Source organism: Aythya ferina, assembly GCF_964211825.1.
Source record: "Aythya ferina genome assembly, chromosome: 12".
NCBI lineage: Eukaryota > Metazoa > Chordata > Aves > Anseriformes > Anatidae > Aythya > Aythya ferina.
In genome coordinates, this window is record NC_140308.1 from 17,833,514 (window position 1) to 17,854,372 (window position 20,859).

The following is a 20,859-nucleotide window of genomic DNA, read 5'->3' on the forward strand; positions in this document are numbered from 1 at the left end:
CCCCGCCCGGCCCCGCCGCCCAGCGCCACCCCCAGGGCCCCGGAGCAGGAAGGAGGGCGCAGCTGTTTGTACAAAGGGTTTATTTCATCCACCTTTACCTACAAAACATACAGCAGGTACAAAGCACGGACGGGCAGAGGGACGAGAGGAAGGGGCAGGGATGATTTTTCATGTCACCGTTGACTCGGACAGGCTGCCTGTAAAAGTCCGGCCAGCTTGTAGTTACTGAAGGTGCGGCAGCTGTGCACTTGCAGTCAATTGAAAGAGTTCAAAACAATGAAAAAGGCACCTGAAACAGCTTCTACAACTCTTCACGGCCTAAGCTATTCAAAAAGTTACACTTCTCGCAGGTAACATCCACACCTTGCTTTTAACACTCGGAATAACACCTCGTTATTTTATCGTGGCACGGTTTACATTTTCTTCACCCAACCTGAAGCGACACATTTGGAATACTAGTTTCATTTTCGGACTATCACAGCATAAAACCCACCCAGAATGGTCTTGTGAATTAAGACACGGTACAGTTTTACAATCACTTGGATGGTGCAAGCATATTTAAGACAATTCTTAAAATGTTAAAATCTTAAAATAGCAGTGTTGTGACCAGGTCAATCAACGAGCTGCATGTGACCACAACGAAAGTGGCTGGTGCACTCTATATACACACACAACTTGACAAATGTGATCCTCAACATGTTTGTAAAGTTCTTAAATAGTAAGAGCAGTTCTCTCCAGCACAGACGGACAGACTTTCTGCAAGCCTTTTAACCAGTCCCAAAAAGTGACCAGGAGATAAGGACAGCTGTAATGAGTAAGTGTGCTAATAAAACGTCAGGAATGGTAAGTGTTCCTTTCAATACTGTTCATGAGAACAACAAAAAATCCATGTAGCATGTATTTTTTTTCCCTGAACATTGGCATTAGTCTGCTATTTACAACAGCTTACGAAGACGTAACACAAATGAGGTTTGATTTTCAAGTTCAACTTTATAACCAATTTACATACTTCTCCTGCATGTTCTGTTTTAGCTGAAGTAAAAAAGTGACATTAATACTGAAAAAGAGGTAATCAGAAGTAGCAAAAGCACTGATATGATAACAAAGAATTTGGATAAATATTCAAGAAAGTAATATTGCACACCTTCATTGTCAACTGTGTAAGACTCTCACTCCTAGGCAGTGACATCCAGTCCTGTTTGGGTGGTTTTGTTTTTTTACTGTCATACTACCTTAGAAAAAAGGTCATTTTTGGTTTCCATGGCAGTGGAAAAAACTGAAGGAAGACAGCCCTTATTGAACGTGAGGCCTAGGTTTCAAAATTAATTTTCCAGTCTGCAAGACAGAAAAAAAATAAAGTTTAGATCCTGAAAGCTGAGCCTAATAATTGCACTTCAATTTTACAGGCTACGTTTAAAAAGACACATGAAATACTAAGTGTTCTGTATTCTTTACACACACCCACACGATTGGATACGGCATACATAAGTGCTGTGCAGAAAAAAACACCTTGCATGCCTTTTTGAATTACTGGCATCTTAAAAAAAAAAGGGTTTAGGCAGTGAACCACCAACACTTACATCATCACAGGACATGTTATATTCTGCCAGAACGGTTCGACATCGGGCTGCTATACTGTGTGCAGTGTGTCAAGGAAAGCAGCTAACGCTTGCACACGGTAAATATTAGCATATGCTAATGCCCCCACTAATAACTAAAGCACTTAACTTGACAAACATGATCAAAGGATACATTGACGGTGCCACAACTCTTTTATGTATTCCAGCAAAGAACAAGCCTATTAGGGTAATACAGCTAATTGTGAAAAATGGGTGATTCCAAAGCGATGTGAAAAAGGACACCTAGGAAAGAAATCAGATTAGTCCTAGCATTTACTTTCTTAAACCATACAGAAAGCTATCTTGTTCAATCAATTCAAAAAACACTGCTCTTAGGCATTTCTACACATTTGTGAGCAATTCTTTAGATACAGACTCACATAGTAGCATTTTGGCAGGCTCTGTCCTAGGACATATTCCACAACTAGCCCAGCCAGCTCAAAAGCTGAAAATGATCTCCCGGTGTCATGGGAGAAGCACCTTTAGCCTTTTGCCTTTCAAGGCACTACAGCACTTAGCTGCAGCACCAAGCTACAAAGCAGATTAGCTTCAGGACTAACACAATCTTTACCTTTTGTGTCTCTGGGTCTATTAACCAGTTCCAAGCACCAGTTGCTGTGCAGACCGATACCACTATCAGAATCGCTGATAAAAGAAAGAATGAGAGCCATGAGCAGTCTACATCACCCCATCAAAAAGCATTTATTTTTCAACAGTGGCTCTTAAGCATATTTTTTTGTGTGTAAAAGTACTTTCATTCAGTCTTCCTACATTTTAAATTAATTATATGTACTAAAAAGTTTCTGTATTCTATACAGAATATATTTCTGTATTTTGTATTATGGAATAATATTTCTGTATTTCTGCATGGAAACTTCAGCAGAACCTTAGAACCAAAAAGCAGTTATGTTTCTACCATGGACTACTGACCCCAAAATTGGAAGTATATCAAGGGAACGTTGCTTCCCTCATCCCCCTACTTCAAACTTTTCTGTTAGAACAGATGTGGACATATTCTGCCCTTAGTTCTTTCTGCTTCAAGCCTCACTGTTTTAATTTCTTCACCTTCTTTTTAATAGGGACTATCTAATGCAATCATGTTTGGTTCCAGTAACCAAAGTGACTAAGTAGGCAGTACAAGCCTGCAAAACAAACAAACGAACAAACAACAAATAAAGCAACAAAACGCAACCCAACAACAATCCAAAATAAAACAGGAAAAAAAAAAAACACACAACATATTCATGTCCCAACTCCTTCCAGAATAATTCAGCCTTGAGCACATTCTGTCTTGCCCTCTGGCTAGAATATTAGTTTTAAAAACATATCTGCCAGGACAACTGGCACTGTGAATATTGGATATAAACTCACTCCTTTAATTCATACAACATTTTTTTGATTTGTCAAATTTGCGTTCGGGCAACAGTGGAAATTGTCATTGGAGCCCACTACATGGTTTCTAAAGAACAATAACCAGGCAAACATTGAATTTTAACTGTAGGTTTACACATTACTGCCTTGTTGCAGAGTGTATGCATGCCACAGAACCCATAAAGGGACTTTAAGCACAGATTTTTGTTTGGGCAAGAACAAATCAGAGACACACTGGCAAATCTAAAATGCTTGTAAAATAGAATCTTATTCATCCCTTGAATATCAAACTTACTTCTCCAACGTCCTGTAGCTGGTTGCAAACATGCAATATATTCAGTAAGTCTTCTTTCAAAAGCTTTGAGATCTGAGGAGGATACACAGCAAGCATAATTAGATCTTCATCTATTTAGTCAAATTGTGATGTAAAAGATCAAAGGAATTGACTTTTTCCCTGTGCACATCACTTTGTTAGATAGAGAAAACAACGCATTGATCATTCAGATGAAATGAAAATGAAAAATGAAAAGTAAAGTCAGAGTAGCTTCACGCAACTCTAGCAAAAATGCATAATGATGAAGGCATACTAAATGCAAGAAACATTCCCACTTATTGGAAGTAAAATCAATGTAGTTAAGAAACCGGAGTATTTTAGACAGCTTTTAAGAATACCTGGAGTTGGATTTAGAGTACTTTAAACAGCCCCTCCATGCAAATAAGTAACATATTTTAGAGTATTAAGTGTATCAGGAAGCCAGTAAGTTCTATTATCTATATATCAGTGAAAAAAGAAAAAGAGGTTGGCAATTTGCTACTTGTTCAAAGGGTTATTTGTAGCAGTGTGGCTTTGAGGACTTTATTTTGTAGGCACCTTTAATGCCATATGACAGAGAGAGATACAAATATACATATAATCCCCACAGCAAACACTAGCTCACTGATCTTACTTCAGTTCTTTATTTTCTTTAAATAGATGTTTCTCCTTATCACCATCATTTTTCCCCGAGGTCGTTGTTAAAAGATGAGCAGCATGTCAAGTTTATACTTCTGATTTGTTTAAAAATCCTAGCCTGCCACCCAACACTTGCCTACAAAGAGTGGTTTCACCTGCACTCTGTTTTAGATTCAAGCTTCTGTAAAACAAGGTTTGACAACATTCCGGTCAAAAACAGAATTCTCCCTGGCGTTAAATCTTTCATAGCATGAACACGCAGGCTTTCAGCTGAAACGTTTCAGTTAACGCCACTCTGAAAATCCTCTCCTCCAACTTAAAACTACCGCTAAGTTATTTAAAGTGCCACCACAAAGCGATTAGAGATCGCGATGAGAAGAAGCACACCGGCCGTGACCATTACTAAGGCATTTTTTCAGGTTTTACGCTTCCTCCCGGGAGGTTTGGAGGTGCACTCACGGAGGCAGGGCTGCAGCACCCTGCCCCTAGCTGCTGCCAACAGCCCGGCACTCACGGCCCGGCCTCCGCCTCCCTCCTGGGGAAGCCCAGCCCAGGCCGGCAATTACAGCCCAATAACAGCTCCCCGCAACGGGGCACCGACACGCTCCGGGTCCGCAGCACCCGGCGGCACGGGGCCGGCTCCGGGCACCTCGGCCGTGGTAACGCGGCCCTGGCGCCGCCCTCACCGCCCTTCTGACAGGGAGCCCCCGGCCGGGCACCGAGGCAGCACGGGCAGGGGCTGCCCGGCCCGAACGCCCCCTGCCCGCGGCCCCGCGCCCCGCCGGGCCCCGAGAGCCCGACCCCAGCCGGGGGGGAGCCGGGAGGGAGCCGGGGCCCCCCGTGTTGCTGTGGCGGCGCCCCCCGGGCACTCACCCTCGGCCTGCTCCAGGGAGTTCATGGCAGCGGGCGGGCCCCTCACGGCCCCTCACGGCCCCTCACGGCGTCGCGCCCCGCCGCCACCTCCACCGGCCGCCCGGTCCGGCCCCACCCCCCAACAATGCCGCGCCCTACTGGGCAGCCCCCCTCCCGCTCGCCACGCCCCCTTCAGTAAGCGCGGCTCCCATTCGCCCGAGCGGGCGCTAAGGGGCGGGGCTGAGGGCGGGGCTTGGTCAGTCGGAGGAGGCTGCGGCGGGGTGAGGAGCTCCGCGCGGCGGCGGCGCCTCAGAGCGCACGGCCCCGGGATGCGGCCCCTCAGCGGTGCCGGCGGCCCAGCCCCGGGCCCTGTGGCGCTGCGTGGGGCCGCTGCCACAGCGGGCGGGTGCCCCAGAGCAGCGCCTGGCGGCGCCCTGTGCACGGTTCCCAGCCCTGAGCCCCAGGTCTCTGCCGCCTCCCGCTGCCCTGGCTGGGCGCTGGGGTAGCCGGGCCGCCAGCTCCCCCCGGTGACAGCGCCCCGCGTTACAGAGCGCTGTGCCCGCGGCCCCGGCTTTTAGGTGTCAGGCGCTGGAGGCCCGGCTCGGCTCGCTGCCCATGGTTTTTAACCAGCTGGCGCTGGGGGCTGGTCGTGGTGCCCTGCGGTGGCCCAGGCACGGCGCTGTGCACCTCAGGCTCCCCTCCACGAGCACACGGAGCAGGCAGAGTTGGACCTGGCCCCAGGGAGCTCCCCATGTGCTCTGCACCGTTTGTGTTCATTGAGCAGAGCCCGCTCGTCATCACCCGACAGCTCCCACCTCAGCACAGGCAGATATTTCACTGGCATCTCAGCGCAGTGCTTGTTTTGCTTAGGGAGGTAATCATCAAATGTCATCAGATTTGACCAAAGTAAGCTATAGTAAGTTCATAGTTTTCTTTATTTATTAACAAAACAGTTCTGTGTGTGTTAAGCTTTGCTCAGAAGCCTCACACTACTGAAATCCACCCTAGGAGCAGTTCACTGGCAGCGCAGTTCCCACTTGCAGGCCGTGCAGCTGGGGTTTGGCAGGAAGGGGGATGTGTGGGGAGCCAGGCACGTGCCCACCCCATCAGGGAGGCTGCTGGGCTCACCTGGGGGCACGGGGCTCTGGGGCAGTGGGACTGGGCTTGCCGGGGAGCTGGCATCAGCAGCCACCGAGGTGCCACAGTGTAGGGGCTCTGGTGGTGCTTTGGGGGCAGGAGGCGTTGGTGCAAGTCCTGCCGAGGCCAGGATTTAGTGTCCAGGCTGGTTTTTTTCAGCTGATTTGCACAGCTACAGGATTATGCTCCCTGTAGAAGATACCAAATCATTGGTCTTGCTTCTCTTCTTCCTGAATGCTGATGGCAATGGGTATTGAATGCAAGAGGGAAAAAAAAGTGTGATGCTTGTGCATGCAAATGCTTCTCCATGGTGCATTCTGTAGTGATAACTGATACTGTGCTACTCCCATCTGTTCTGCTCATAACAGCATTTGTAGGAATAGTCAGGGAGGTTGGACCGGCTGTAGGGCTGTTCTGAACTTACTGGGGGAATCTGAAATAAAGGACAAAAAAAAAGGACTGTGTTGGTTTTACTGTGCTAGGCAGCGAAACACCACACAATACAGTAATAATTGCACTGCAGAATTATTACTATTTATTACTAAAGAATGACTGCTGTTGAATTAATAGTCTTGGATCTTTTCACAGATTCCAAAGAAAAGTCAAAGCAGCAGTTTGTTCTGAGTGTAATGGCTCAAGGCTGCAGTCAGTTGGGGTGTAATTACTGACTGCTTGCTGTGGGCAGCTGCAGCACTGCATTTTACAGGGGGCAGAAGAGATCTGGCGTTTGTTTGTTGAAGAATACTTACGCATTTTGTGAGGTGGTTGTTTCAAGTAAGGTGTGTAACAAGTCCTTGAAGCACTGAAAGCAGTGCCCAAATCCTGGCACTACACAAGTTGTGATTTGTCTTTGTCCATGCAGATCTTTGTCTTCTAAGATCTTCACTGAAATATGGAACGGTTTCAGGAAGGAAGGCTGAGAGCTCTCCTTCTCCAACGTGCTTTCTGGCTAGAGGACATGAGGCACTATAATCTTGCAGACACTTACATTCATCAGACACCAAAAAGTTTGATGCTACTCTGGATAATGGCGTGCTTGGAGAAATCCTTCACGATTTCTAGCATCCTGAAAGTATCAGAAAGTTCTAATTTGCACCAGGCTATTTATACTTCCGAAAGCTTGTTCATGTACAGATCTGCTGTTCTCTTTCATTTTGCTCCAGCTATTTACTTCGGAAGAGATACAGATATTTTACATCTGATTTTGTTCAAGCTTTCATGATTTGTGACACAAATGCTAAACCTATACTGGGGGAAACAGTTCCAAGAGCAATGAGATCCATGCCCCCTTGAGATAACTGAAGTCAATTGCAATTCCTTTATTTTTAATATTAAAACTTCTTGGGTGGTTCAAAATGCTTATATCACCCTGATTTTTCCAAGTAGCTTACTCTTCTGTACAATTCCACTGACTGGAGTCTAGCTAAGGTAAATGAGACCAAACAGTAATTGTTATACTACGAATACGGCTTGAATAAACTGTTTCTTAGGGTTGTGCATCTGTTAATAAGTCTTGATGTTTTTCTTGCTGACACCTGCAAAGCCTTAATATTAACTCCTTGAGCAAAGGGTTTAGTGTACATTTGGATTGCTTCATAATGCAGAGGCACTTGGAAGAAATGTGCTTTGTCAGTCTAGAATAATATTTTAAGTATCTCTTTTTGAGGTGCAAGGGATGCATCTTTTTGAGTTTAGCATCTTTGGTATCTATTTCTGGTTCTCACAGCTGTACTTCGAGCATAATGTGAGAGCATCTGTTAGCAGCATCTGCTATCAGAGATAATTAGGATGGGTCACTTGTTTCTTACTTTGCGTGCATTTCCAGCCTTCTCCTGCACATTTTCCTCTACACAGTCCCTTTTCCTGCTCATTTTTCTCTTAACAGTTCCTCCCTTTTGAGGCAACATGTGATTTCAGAAATACTATGTTAACACTTGGGGATGTTAAAATTCAGTCTTTTTGAATTTATTCATCCTGTATTTTTATAAGTCAGTTTATCGTAGTAACTACCTCCCAAGCTTGGTGATTATTACCCTAATTTACATTTAATGATAGGAGGATAGTGCTTTATATTCCTTCTGTAATTAGATTTTTGGAAGCTTAAAATCTTATCATGAATCTGTCTTTTTTTTTTTTTTTCTTTTTTTTTCCCTTCCTTCCATGTCATTTTCCATGAGAAGTGTTATTTTTTCCACAGAACTACTTTTTTTATAAGGAAATCCATATTCATTATTTCTTGTTTTGGCCAAAAAAAAACTGATCGGAATATTTTTTTTTCCCCAGTGGGCTTCTAGAAAACATTTTGAAGTTTTTCCTGGAAGAACAGCTTTATCAAGTAGCAGCACATCCAGTAGAAAAGAGAAGGCCCTTTGGACACGTAAGCAAAATCTACATGAATCACTCAATACATGTGTGTTATAAAAATGCGTGCGTCTTGATATAATAGAAGACTGATTTTTGTTATTATTATTCTTAGAATTGTTGTTTGAGACTTGTTCTGCCACATTGTGCACAAGATAAGTTTTGGTTTGAGATACTAAACAATGCTTGAATTTCAGTTGTCTATAAAGCTAATTGATCTTCCACTCTTTTTTCTGGAACAGAGGTGTGTAAGGTTTTTATGTACTTTTAGGTAATTAGGACAGTAGAGATAAAACTCCCTTTCTTATCCTCTATAGTGCTTCAGAAATCAGGCTTCTTACATCCAAGATAACTTTTAAGTTTATCATTCCTCTTAACACGTATTATAGCTGTCTAAAAGCATGTTCTTGCTTTTGCGCAAGTTCTGTGCTCTCATTAGCACAGTGTTTAATTAAACTATGGTGGCTCTTTGTTGCTGTTTGTCTTCAATATTTAATCCCCAAAGTTTCTTGATTTTCAGCCCAGTCACAGACCCATGTGGATTCCATATCTCCTGGAGTAAATAATACGTAACAGAATTGCTGATATGAAAGAGTTTATGAAAAACATGGATCTTTAGTTATTAGGCATATAACATGAAGTTGGAAAAAACTCCCTCAGAAACTTCTTGTTTGTTTTTTTGTCATGTTTTTGTACCATAATAGAATGTCTGTTCAGTCCTGAATAGCATGTATTCAACTTTTCCAGTTCCTAGTCCTCCCTATTTAATTCACAAGTAGTATTTTTTCAGTCTCTTATTGCTCATGATCTCCCATGGTTTTGTATTTGGTTTTCAAAAAACAAACCAAAAAAATCCTACCTGACAGGGAAGTCTTGCATTTATCTGCTTTTTCCTTGTTTTAAGGAGTACTTTAGTTCTTCAAACGTTGTTCCACATATAATACCAAGTGGCAAAGTTGGGTTTTTATTGACTTTCAGCTTTGAAGGGTGTGTTTAGAATAAGGATAATGCATTTAACAACCTTAGATGCCAAGATACTGCACCATAACAACAATGGCTCATAGGAAAACCAAACCATTGTTAATGAAGTGGGGAATCTGGGATTGAAAGCAGAAGTAGATGCTTGCCTTTTGGGTGCAGAAGTTTCATGTTCTTGCTCTTGGAAGACCAGCCTGCTGTGAGGTGGTGAGGCTGTTGTTCCCATCTGCCTGATGGTTCCCTGTGGGTAGCTATGTCCTCATCTCCCTCCCCAGCTGGCAGCTGCCACTGGGCAGTGTAGCCCAAAGGTATTAAGAGCAGCTGTGGTGGGTGCAGAGCACCACAGGACAGGCAGCGGTGCAGTTTCAGCTATGTTCGTATTGCTGACAGCACCCTGAGCGCTGGCACCTGATCACTTGCTTGAGCTCGTCTGTGTGTAGTCTGCCTTGTGCTAGGCGCATGAGTAGGAAGTTTGTTAGCTTTTGAAATGCTGAGCCCTACACCCTGGGGGTTTGCTGGGGTATGCCGTATTGCTTACCATTTCCCAACTACATTTTGGGGAACTTTTTTATTCAGCTTGAGATCCTATTTGTAGCAGCTGCTTTGAGGGTTGTTTGCATTCAGCCATCTGCTTGTCCTGTACTCCTAATGTCTGAACTACTTTTGCAAAATGGATTCATTCTAAGCATAGGTTCTGTCTATTAAAAGCAAAAACAAACAAAATAACCAAAACCATACAAGTCTGTTTATTGTTCATGGTCTCTTGCGTTGCTCTTTCTCTTACCTGCTTCCAAAAGAGCATGTTCTGGAAGAATGTGATGGTTGCTCTGTAAAGTGAACTTCAATTGCTCTTCTCTATCAATTTGCAGTTATAAAAGAAGTGGGAGATAATCTCTTTTGAGGCTTTTGGTTGAACATCTTGTTTCATTAGGATATAATGTTCCTAGATGGAAATGGAAACTGGATAGATTCTTTGCCTTTAATTATTTGTGCTCAGTTAAGTTATCAAACCTTTTTTTAAAACAAACAAACAAACAAACAACACCAACAAAACCCACCACCACCACCACATTTGCTTGTGTTAAGATATGCATTGGATCATCTCCACCATCTTCTGTATGTCACATGTCCTAGGACATGGGCTCTTTGGGAAGTCCAACAGTTAGTACAAACAGAGCACAGCATGTCCCAGCTCTGTTTTGGAGAATCCTCATAGCTACTGCAATGTAAACATGAAAAGACGAAAAAAGATACTTTTTTTTTTTTTTTTTTTCTACACAAGGCTGTGCTTGCAGACAACATCTCGTGGTACAGGCTGAAGTAAGCCCGTATGTACAATTTGGGGTCTTATGCAAGTCAAGAAAGCAGTTTTTCAGTTAGGTCAAGCATAGACACTAATTCGAAAAACATCCTTAATTTAGAGCACACAAATGATGTGCAAGTGCCACATCTTCTTTTGGGAAGCAAATAGAGGGAAACAGCAACAGTCACTTGAGATCCTTCAGGTTGCTGATGCTTAATGAAGGTGCTTTCTCTCATAAACTGCTCAGCACCTCTTTACTCAAGGGAAAATAAATGGAGCAAAAACTTTGGAAAGATACTGTGTAAGCAGAATTCTTGGCTTAAACGTCCCCTTGGGGTTGCGTTCTTTTGCAATGATTGATGTCAGTGTACTGTTCTTTAGACTTTTGTTAAACAACTTCAGGAGGAACAGACTGAACTACCTTACAGTGTATCATAAGACATTCAATAGTTTGGGGAAACACGACCTTTTCACTTCTCCTTAGAGTTTATTAATTAATAAACCTATATTAATTGTAGTACTCATCTGGGAGTATAAAATAAGGTGAAATAAGCAGGGAAGGAAAACGTTTTGTCCCTTGAAGCCTATCAAGTTCCAGGCTCTGCTCTTCAGAGGCTGAATTCCAGGGCACCGACTGTCTCTTACAGGTGCCTGGCTGCTGAGTTCTCATTAAGTTTGAGGGCAAAGCGTGACTGTTCTTCAGCTGGTCTTGATGGTGCTTTTGAGCTTTTGTAGTGATTTGAATTGCCAGCTTCTGTGGTGTACAAGCTTGATTCTAGATACCTAATCTTTTAAAATGCTTACATTATTCCATGTTATGATTTGTTTCCAGAGCAAACATGGCTTTTTTTTTTTTTCCCTGTTCCTTTATTAAAACGTGCATTCTCTATCTATTCTGGAATCATCCTGCAGTTGTTGAGGATTTTGTAATTTTAGTTGCCCGTTTCCTTAAATGTTTTTTTTTAATTTCCGTAAGTGGTCAGGGAAACTGACTCTCAACTTAAAATTCAAAATCCAGCAGTATGGATAACAGCATAATCAAACTACCTGGAAATTAATATTTTCTAACTTTTTGGGTTTCATAGCTTATGCTTAAATAAGTTTGAAGAAAAGTGCTCAAGATTCTCACCCCTTCTAACTCAGATAAGGCTGTGATTATGAGTAAATTTCATGTGATTAGTTTGATATTCACACAGTTTAGAAAAATGTTGGAATGGGATTAAATGGTGTGGTCCTTTAAGAGCATTTGTGGCTATAGGAAGGTAACAATGAGGCTTTTTTAATGAACTGCTAGGGAGTTACTTAAAAGAATATATGAGAGATGCACAGCTTGACAGGAATATTATTGTACCGAGTACAAAACTAACTTGCATTTGACCTGATTTTTAACAGGTTGGCCTTCCATTTGCAACTTGAACTCTAACCTGTGATGAAAAGTATTTTTCTTGTGACTTTACATCTTTACATGGGTTTTCTCGAATCAAGCTGTCATTCAAAATTTAACTTTAAAGGAAAGAATAGCCATAGGAAATTAAATACCTGTTCAATTTTTGACTATTACATTCTGTAACACTATGGACAAATAACTATCAATTACTGCTCTTCATTGTCCAATCTACAGGATAGAAATATATAATGTAAAAAATTGGAATATAACGTAAAGCTGTATTTTGTCCATTCTTCATCTTTTCTGTTTACCAAAGCATTTTAGTTTACTTATGGTCTGAAGTACAATAATGGTTTTCAAAATAGGGTACTTTATTTTCAAGATCAAAAGGACCGTACTAAGATACGTACTCCCTCTAGCAGCTTAACAGGGTAGTCCACTGATGCCTGATGTGTGAAATGTATTGGAGCAGTCTCCCTCGCTAAAATATTTTCTCTTGAAGTGCAGCTAATGACTATTCCGCTTGTTTTAAATCTTCTAATTTTAACAGAGTCTTTGGATTCTGTAAGCCAGGAGAAGTGTTCCAGTGTTGAAAGTTATCCTCTAAAGAAAGGGTAAAGCATTTAAAATCCTGAGTTAAAACACTGTGCCAGACTTATGTGCCTTTTACCCTTTGAGGAAGGCACAAAATAGATTTCTAAAACATCATTTTATTAGCCTGGTCTATATGTAACGAAAGGATGCTTTGTTTCCTCATACTCCTCCCAGAGTACTTATGTTAAAGGTATCCAGAGGAGATAACTGGAGATGCTAGGAGTAGAAGAACACACAGAATAGTGAAGAAAGAAGCGACTAGGTGGTTATGCAAAATCAAAATTGGAGTTACTGTGAGTTTGTGTGAGTTGCAGGGACCAGGTTCTGTAATTGGTGCCGTTATCACGTCTTATCTTCAGCAGGACGAACTGGCCAAATGGTTTCTTTTCTTAGTCTCTTTCTGCCTCCCCCTGGAGTAAGATTTGAGTCCCAGCATCATACTGGAACCAAGTTGGGGAAAGAATGGGACAAAAATAATCCTCTGTGGGTTGGAATAGATGAATAGATGAATGGTTGGTTCCCAAGAGTTTAATTCTCAGAACTCTGCAACCAACTTTAACTGTGTTTCTTGTGCCTTCTTGCATGTCTGTAACAAATTCCCTCAGGGAAAAAAGGGAAAGGGGAGGGGAACAAAACCCACACTTCAAAGAACTATTTTTTATCATATTTTTGTCAGTATTGAATGGCAAAATAGTGATGTTCTAATATGGTTTTGCAGTCTGCTGTTGCTTAATTGATTTTTCACTTGGTTGCAGATGATGACTGCAGCAGGGATGATTGTAAAGAGAAGCTATACCTGCATTTTTACCAACAGATGCAGCAAGAATATGATGGAGAGAGACCTGACTGTGTCATTGTTGCCATCAGCAAGGAGCAAAAGTAGTTTCTATTACAATCTTTCAGTTAATTCTGTTACAGAAACGATAGCTACATAGGTAAGTGTTACCCAATTTAGAAAGGTGTAATCTTGCAAATATGTAGATAATACTTGAAGAGCATGCTTATTTGATGTTTCTGAATGTCCTAAATATTTCAAGTTGGTAATAAAATTTCTTATGCCTCTCATGGGCTTTTGAGTATTACAACAATGAGGAACACGTATAGGTTCTTAGAACAAACAAACAAAAACCAAACACATTCAGTGATTTATTGGATTAAAATCAGACTTAGAACAACAACAACAAAATATTAAGAATTAAAGGCCACCTTGAAGCATTTTTTTATTATTTAAGATTTTCTTCAGGCGAATATGCTAGAGGCATAGATGATCAGGTACAATAATGTGGTCTCGTGGTGGAAGTAATACACAAGTAAGGTTTCACACAAGCATTCCAAGAAGTTAAAAATGATGCATTTATATTTTTGAAAAGTCAAAAATATCCCTTTCATTTGTAATCATTCTTCAAGGTTCTATCAAAACTAAGTTTAGCTTGGTTTAGAGATGTCGCTTAAGGTAGTCCCCATTCAGAACTGCACTTTAAATTTCTTTCAACCCATTAAAATTTTAAACACTGATTCACTACACTTACTAACAAAATTTGACCTAGTTAAAATGAGACAGCTTTGAAATAGTTCACTGAATTAATTTCTAATAATTCATAATACATGGAGTGATTAAACATCTGTCCTCGTTTCCTTCTTCCTAAATGGCATGACATGCGTGCAACATGATATAGTCAGTATGTCAGATAGAGTAAGTAATGGTAGGAAGTTGCATAGAAATTAATTGAAATTTCTTTCTTGCATTGATTCTATGTAAATTAATCAAAATAATTTTTTTTTGTCTGTTTTAGAACTCTATTGTAGATTTAAATTTTACATCATTTTTAGAATCAAGATCACAGTAGTAAAAACGCATTTTCTCTTGAATGGAAAGTAACTGCCCTGTTGTACAGTTAGGGAAAAATATTCTGAGTTTAAGAAAAATCTGTGATAATACTATTTCTATTTCAAGTTTAGGCATTTGTGAAAGTCTGTATGGAATTGGAAATCTATCTTAAATTTAACTTTAGATCATGAGTGGCCAGTAATGTTTTGACAGTGAGAAGGAGAAAATACAACTTTTCATATGTATTTCCAATGAAGTTCATATACTTGTGCAGCTACGGGCGGGTTATGTCAGTGCTGAACTGGAGGTTTAAAAAAATCTCACTCAGTTTTATTACACACAGACTTAACAGCTATATTTTTCTATCTTTTTGCAAATGTGTGAAGTAGATGAAAATATAAGCTTGATAAAGCCAGCATGCTCTCTTCTCTGCAGTAAATCATAATATGCCTGTGGAAAATGCACTGGCTATCGTAGTTAAAGCACTTGGGAATATATTCGCTGAGCGTGAGCAACAGGAGTATACCAAGATCTCACATAAGGCAGCTGATCTGGTGGATGACTATCTAGCACAGGAGCTGTGTGAGAGTTAGCGTGCCTCTGGGCATTAGATGTTTTTCTGTTAAATGAGGAAAGATACCTGAATCTTTCTTGGAGAGTTGAGCTCAGTAAGTGACTATGCGAAGACCAGGAAAGGTATGATTGAAAGTACTTACTTTTTTTTCCCCGAAATACCACGTCAAGCTTCTTTTAAATCTGATATAAAGAAAGCCTGAGTACATTCCATGTCAGTAATCTGTAAATAAAGGAGAGCAGTAAAGTTCAAAAGCGTATGTATAAAATGCCAGTGTGTATATTCGTGGGCATGTACATCCTGAAGTAGGATGTATATGTTTCTTCACATATCTGGAAACACTATAAGGACATACACAGACACTCTAGCTGGCAATTACTCTTTCACAGGGCATGGTTACAAGTATTTGATCATCTGCTACTGCTGTTGTGTTTAACACTGCGTGCACATAAATGCCTTTAAGCTGGTGACGTCCAGCAGTCTGTTAAGCAACTCTTGATTTAAGAGTTCGATAATTTAATGGTGCATATATTTTATTGACAGAAGTTTAAAATCCAGCAGAACATCTCTAAAAGATAAAAATGAACCCAGCTACATCACCCATAAATTAGAGACTTAAAATATCTGTGCTAATTTTATTTTAGGAGCTATTCTATGGAAACATCTTCGATCCCCTTGTGACAAGGGAATAGTGAGATTCTTACAAGTTTCTACTTGCGCTGTTAATGTATTATGAAGAATTTCTTTCCTCTTCATTTAAACTAGACTGTGTTGAACAAACTGATCCTTCAGCTGAAGTTGATGACACAATCATCAACTTAAACAAACTCCCATCTCTTCCACTGCCAAGCAGGAAAGCTCTCTTAGGCCAGTCACCCTTTCCTCAGGTTAAACCTGCACTACTGGGCAGTAGGCCGTTAGGGGGTGGTCTTCCAACACCATTTCAAAGTATTTTGTTCTGTTTTCACATCTGACTTTGTTGCTTGCCACAGTATGTTTGCTCGTAAAAGTAGAACAATACATGGTAGATACTATGTGAATTACATCAAGTAGGTAGGTGGGACTTGAAAAAATCTGAACTTGCAAATATTTAGCAGTGATCAAATAACAGTTGAAAGACTGGAACTCAGCAATGGTATTTTCAGAGCAAACTTTATGTGAAAGGATAGGAGAGTAGGGGAGTATACTATTCTTTATCTAAAAATGAATTCGTTCCAACATTATAAAAGCATAGGAATATAAAGCTTATCTTTTATGTCCTTAGTCTGAAATCGGATTCAACTACTGTCCTTGCGTCTGTTTGAAGTTGGTACAGGTTGAGGTGAACACCTGGCTATTTTAGAAAGGCTTTTTTTCTTCCCCCGTTGTGAACTTTCCCGTTCCACAAAGCTTTCTTTTTTAGTTACCAAGTTGGTTGCAATTCTTTTGAGTTATTGAAGCTCATTGAAAACCAAAAGGGTGGCAGAAACAGTGAGGGCGGTTCAGGTTTTAAGCATGAATATTCCTAGATGCGTAGGATTAGGGTATGGTGCTTCGTCAATTAAATACCGCTTTCATGATTGAAACAAATAGGCAAATTGATTTTAAAAAAGTGTGAAATCTGCTTAATTGGAGTATTTTCTTTTATCAAATGGTAGTGTAGAAGGAAGCTGCACGTACACTCTTGACAGCTGTTGTTGTTAGTGCTGAGTCTGGTTCCTTGGCATGAACACTAGGCACAAACTGAACTGAGATTCGTGACCTACATTATGGTCATGGATTAAAAGCTTGCTTAGAACAAGCCTTAGATGTCATCTAAAATGTTTGTCATGAACCATCAGTCAGAAATAGAATCTGGCTTTAACTTTCTGTGACAATTGTATTTAATTTGTCAGTTTGTGTTTTAACTCGTGTGTGCAAGGTTAACATTAGTATTGGGGAAAGATTTGCTTTGTAGTAGCTCATGCTAAGTTTAGTAACACGGGAGGCCAGTGAGCTCTGCGTTGTTAAATACATCCAGGAAGACTTTGTTGCAGCTCAGTGGTTGTACATCTTTTAAAGTAGGACACTATGAATGAAAACAGCTATGGCATTCGTCACTTGGTGTGTGGTGAAGCTGCTTCATCTGCCGCGCTGGTTTGTGTGCTTCAGGCAGGTAGTGGGCCTTGCTTAAGCCCAGTGTTTTCATGTACTCATAGGTAAGAGCACTTTTAAAAAAAAACAAAACCATTTTCCAAATGGGACCCTCAGATGTGGAGGGTAAACCTCCACCTCTTTTAGCACCTGCTAGGGGGTTTGAGCCTCTGGGATATTCTCCACATCCACCTGCAGAATGGGCTCTGCTTGGAGAAACCTGGCCTTGTGCTGACACCGCCTCTGTGGCTATTTGTGCTGATAGCCATGCATCACGTTTAGCTCAGACCTTCCTGATGCTGACAGCTGTACATCCATTCTGGTTAAAGAACTTAATTTCAATAAAATTGAAAGCAGTGGCCTGCCTTCTTTAAGCCACTCTCAGCTCAAAGGATACTGTTTCTGTATTGAATGTTTTAGAAAGCAGTTTGTCATTATTTCAAGTTCAGTGGATTTCTTTGGCTTTTTTCTTAATAACCAGGATGTTTACCTAAGATATCTGCGTAGCTGTTACTATTAGAATATAGAAAAATACACTGGTACTATTTTCTGATCATGAAATAGAAGTGGATGTTTTTACAGCTTATTAGGCGTGTGGTGCAATGGAGCTACCTGAGCGTGCGGTAGCTGTGAGCTGACAGAAACTGAAAGGGGTTCTCAGAAGAGCAGAAGATCATTAGAGGAATTGTTTTTTCTCTTTTTCTTCAAAGCTCTTCCTCTTGGTATGGGTTGAGTCTTTCAAGAGTATGGCTTGACTGCTGATCAACTGGCGTTGTGTCAGCAGAGTCTCAAGAAAAGGTTAATAATCATGAGAATGTGCAGTAGGAACTTATCCCTGCAGTGCCTCACGGGAAGGATGTCATGTTGGGTTGTCAGAGACCTACAGGAGCAAGTAGGGGGTAGAGTAGGTAAGTCTGTTCTGATAGCTAAGGTCTAATAGCTTGGAGTCCTTCTAAGACTGTAGCTGTCACTTGTTTGCAATCAAACTCTTAGGGCATTGCTGAAAGGACCCTTAGAGGCCTAGCTGAAAATAAGGTACTGCTTGGTGTTTTCAGTACGTGTGATGGGACAGAATAGAGAGCGTACTTAGTCCTGACACTGTCAGTTTGTGAGAACAGAATTAAAACAAACAAACAAACAAAACACCTTGCTGAACATCTGAGCTAAGGAATTGTAAAATATCATTAGCAATTTCGTATACCCAGAAAGGTGAACATGGGCAATATATTTACATAGAAGATGAGATGTGAATGAACTGATGTAATGCTGCTGTTGCTGCAAAAAAAAGAGCATCTCGTTCTGTCGTGTTTAGATAGGAGTGTCAATACAGGAGCTCAGTTTCCAGCTTGGTACATAACAGTTTGAGATGAGTGTAGCTGGCTGGGTGCCCTTCTCCACAACATTTTTTTTTTTAACTGCCCTATGAGGAATAGTTAAGAAGCTAGTTTTACTCAAACCTAGAAAAGAGAAAACGGAAAAGAAAAATGATAGTAAAAGTTAATTATATGTAAAAGTTTCTAAAGAAAACAACTTTTTTCCATGTTCATTGTAGGTAAAATAATAAATACTTGGTTTAATTTGTAATGAAGACTTAGGTTAGGATTAGACAATATTAGCTAGAGGAGAATATTATCTTTGCAGTGGGCCCTCACCTTACTCATGTATGCAGAATACTTAAAGAAATATTGGACTGCGCTTTGTATCAAAATGAGCAGTTCGATGTTAGATTACGTATTTGGGGACTTGAAACAATCAAAAGTTTATAGCAAGTCATTAGTTTTGATACTACAGTAAAACAGAAATGTCAATTAGCCTTTCACTGATTGAAGAGGGAGTTGATTTTCAGATAAAAATAGATGTGGGGAAGGTGACCAAATAAATAAACCACAAACTGTCTCACAGTATTTGTTTTTACTTTTTCACAGGTATTAACATTAAAGCAGTGCAGCACCAACAGGAAGCTAAACTCAAGTCTTTACTTAACTAAGAAGATACCACTGACACAACTGGCCATAGTGGAAGTCCTGTTACTGTGAGTATGTTCGCCTTCTGTTGCACTCCATCCCATGACCATTTCTGAAAATTGAAGAAGGCTTTTTCATTAAAACCATTTTTCATGAGTGTCAGTGTCATAGCTACATAATTTTAAAATAGAAGCTCTTAAATAGTCACAAGATAGGGTTGCCTGCCTTAGGTAGTTGTCATCAGTTTCATTTAATGGTTGAACTTCATCTGACTCTATTCAAGTTCAGATGTGCAGGCCCAGTCAGATGTTGTTTGCAGGATATAGTAGAGCATGGATGGAATTTCTTTGAATGTGTGAGGTTGATCTTTTTTTGTTGTTGTTGTATTTTCTTAGAGGGAGATGAAGATGAAAGGACCGACTTTAGCCTCAACTGAAATTGCTGGTGTTGCTCTCTCACATAACTAACAGCTTTGAAAAAGTTTTAAATTCATGTCTTTAATTTGCTTGAAAATGATTTGTTGTATTTTAATTTCTTTTTACTTCCATTGTAACTTGAAATTGTAACAGTGGAAAAAAATAAGGAAAATATTGAAATAACTGTAGTTAATAAAGCCATTTAGTTATGTGAGGAATCACCTTAATATGTAGTTACCTACAAGCCAGTCAAATACCAGGTTTAAAAAATATTTAATAGCCATTCTACTGAAACGTCAAGTATACTTGGATTTAATACATGAAAAATAAACAGCAGCTACTCTCCAAAAGTTTTTAATACCAAGATTAAATTATTGACTACAGCTTGTACGTAAGTAAACAACACCAGTAACCGTCACCATGAAGCACTATATGGATGTTTCTAACTTCTGAAAGAGAAAATTTACTTGCATAGAGAAAATTGTACATTCAGTAACCAAAAATAACTTCTGTAATTGCACTAAATACATCACAGATGTTACTTGCAACCATAATAACTTTTCTTGGTAGTTCTCAAAATAACAAATTTCTGCTTATAGTGAATAGTGAAGAACTGACTAATGTGTGTGCTTATCTGTATATCAGAGTAATGTTTTTTTTTTTTTTTTGCAAAACAGGATAATGCTTTTTCCACTGTGTTTTCTGTAGCACTTCACCATCTAGAAGGTTACACGGTGACTTCAGTGTTACGTTTTTTCTGATGGTGCTTGCTTGATTTGCTCTATCATAATGTATGCTGACAGATGAGTTTTCATTATTGAATTTGCTCATTATATGAATTAAATCAATTCATAAATTTAATATTGCTGAGAAACAATACCAATACAGATTTTAATTGAGCAAAATTTCCCTGCAGTGCAAGCTGTGGAAAATAGCCCTCTGCTTGAGAATGAAGTGGTGTCTTTCTGCAAGGCCTGCCAGTTTATTTTTGTCTTGCAGCTTTTTTCGCTCATTGAATGGGTTAGCTAAAACCATCAGGAACTAGCTGTCATACCAAGAGTGTGTAAGCATATAACTTATTCTTTGTCAAGGCTCCCTCTAATATTGGTTTTTAAATATGTAAATATGACTTCTGTGGCAGTGTGAAAGTCCAATGGCAGTGTCCTCTTTGGGTAGCTAGCTAACCTCAGAATTATTATAGCCCACCTACCCAGGAGTTTATTTAGCTGTTGGTACTACATCGTCTGAGGACTGTGAGCACTTACAAATTACCCTGCCGGTGTCCATACGAGCAGGAGAGTGCAGGAGGCTTTCCCATGGGGATCTGGGAGCTTGTTTCAGAGCCTGGAATTGAACTAATTCTCCTGAGCCCCATAGTAGGTCCTTAATCACAAAATCATTCCCCACTTCC

The 20,859-nt window shown here is 40.4% G+C and overlaps 1 protein-coding gene and 1 long non-coding RNA gene across 3 annotated transcripts; one reads left to right on the plus strand and one right to left on the minus strand.

Moving 5' to 3' along the window:
• Nucleotides 1-63: 63 nt before the first annotated feature.
• Nucleotides 64-4,937, minus strand: CNEP1R1 (CTD nuclear envelope phosphatase 1 regulatory subunit 1). The gene is made up of 6 exons (XM_084533423.1): nt 4,816-4,937; nt 3,286-3,357; nt 2,191-2,264; nt 1,753-1,862; nt 1,581-1,635; nt 64-1,335 (listed from the first exon to the last, which is right to left on the minus strand). Exons 1-6 carry the CDS (start codon nt 4,838-4,840, stop codon nt 1,294-1,296), a joined length of 378 nt encoding a protein of 125 aa, XP_084389549.1. The 5' UTR covers nt 4,841-4,937; the 3' UTR covers nt 64-1,293.
• A 201-nt stretch (nt 4,938-5,138) lies between these two features.
• On the plus strand, nt 5,139-19,526 carry LOC311443660. Of its 2 annotated transcripts, none has more exons than XR_014697386.1 (5): nt 5,139-5,700; nt 8,215-8,308; nt 13,310-13,489; nt 18,994-19,100; nt 19,428-19,526. It is a non-coding gene; the product is annotated as an uncharacterized lncRNA (long non-coding RNA). The 2 variants fall into 2 exon arrangements; XR_014697387.1 differs by lacking the exon at nt 5,139-5,700 and adding an exon at nt 7,816-7,953.
• The last annotated feature ends 1,333 nt before the right edge of the window (nt 19,527-20,859 follow it).

What these genes read in the sequence shown, in the direction of transcription:
- CNEP1R1 (XM_084533423.1), bottom strand. Translation starts at nt 4,840, where the DNA reads ATGAACTCCCTGGAGCAGGCCGAGG. An exon ending in CTCCCTGGAGCAGGCCGAGG is followed by an intron (nt 3,358 to 4,815) that starts GTGAGTGCCCGG and finishes TATCCTCCTCAG; the next exon opens with ATCTCAAAGCTTTTGAAAGA. An exon ending in ATAACATGTCCTGTGATGAT is followed by an intron (nt 1,336 to 1,580) that starts GTAAGTGTTGGT and finishes TCTGTCTTGCAG; the next exon opens with ACTGGAAAATTAATTTTGAA.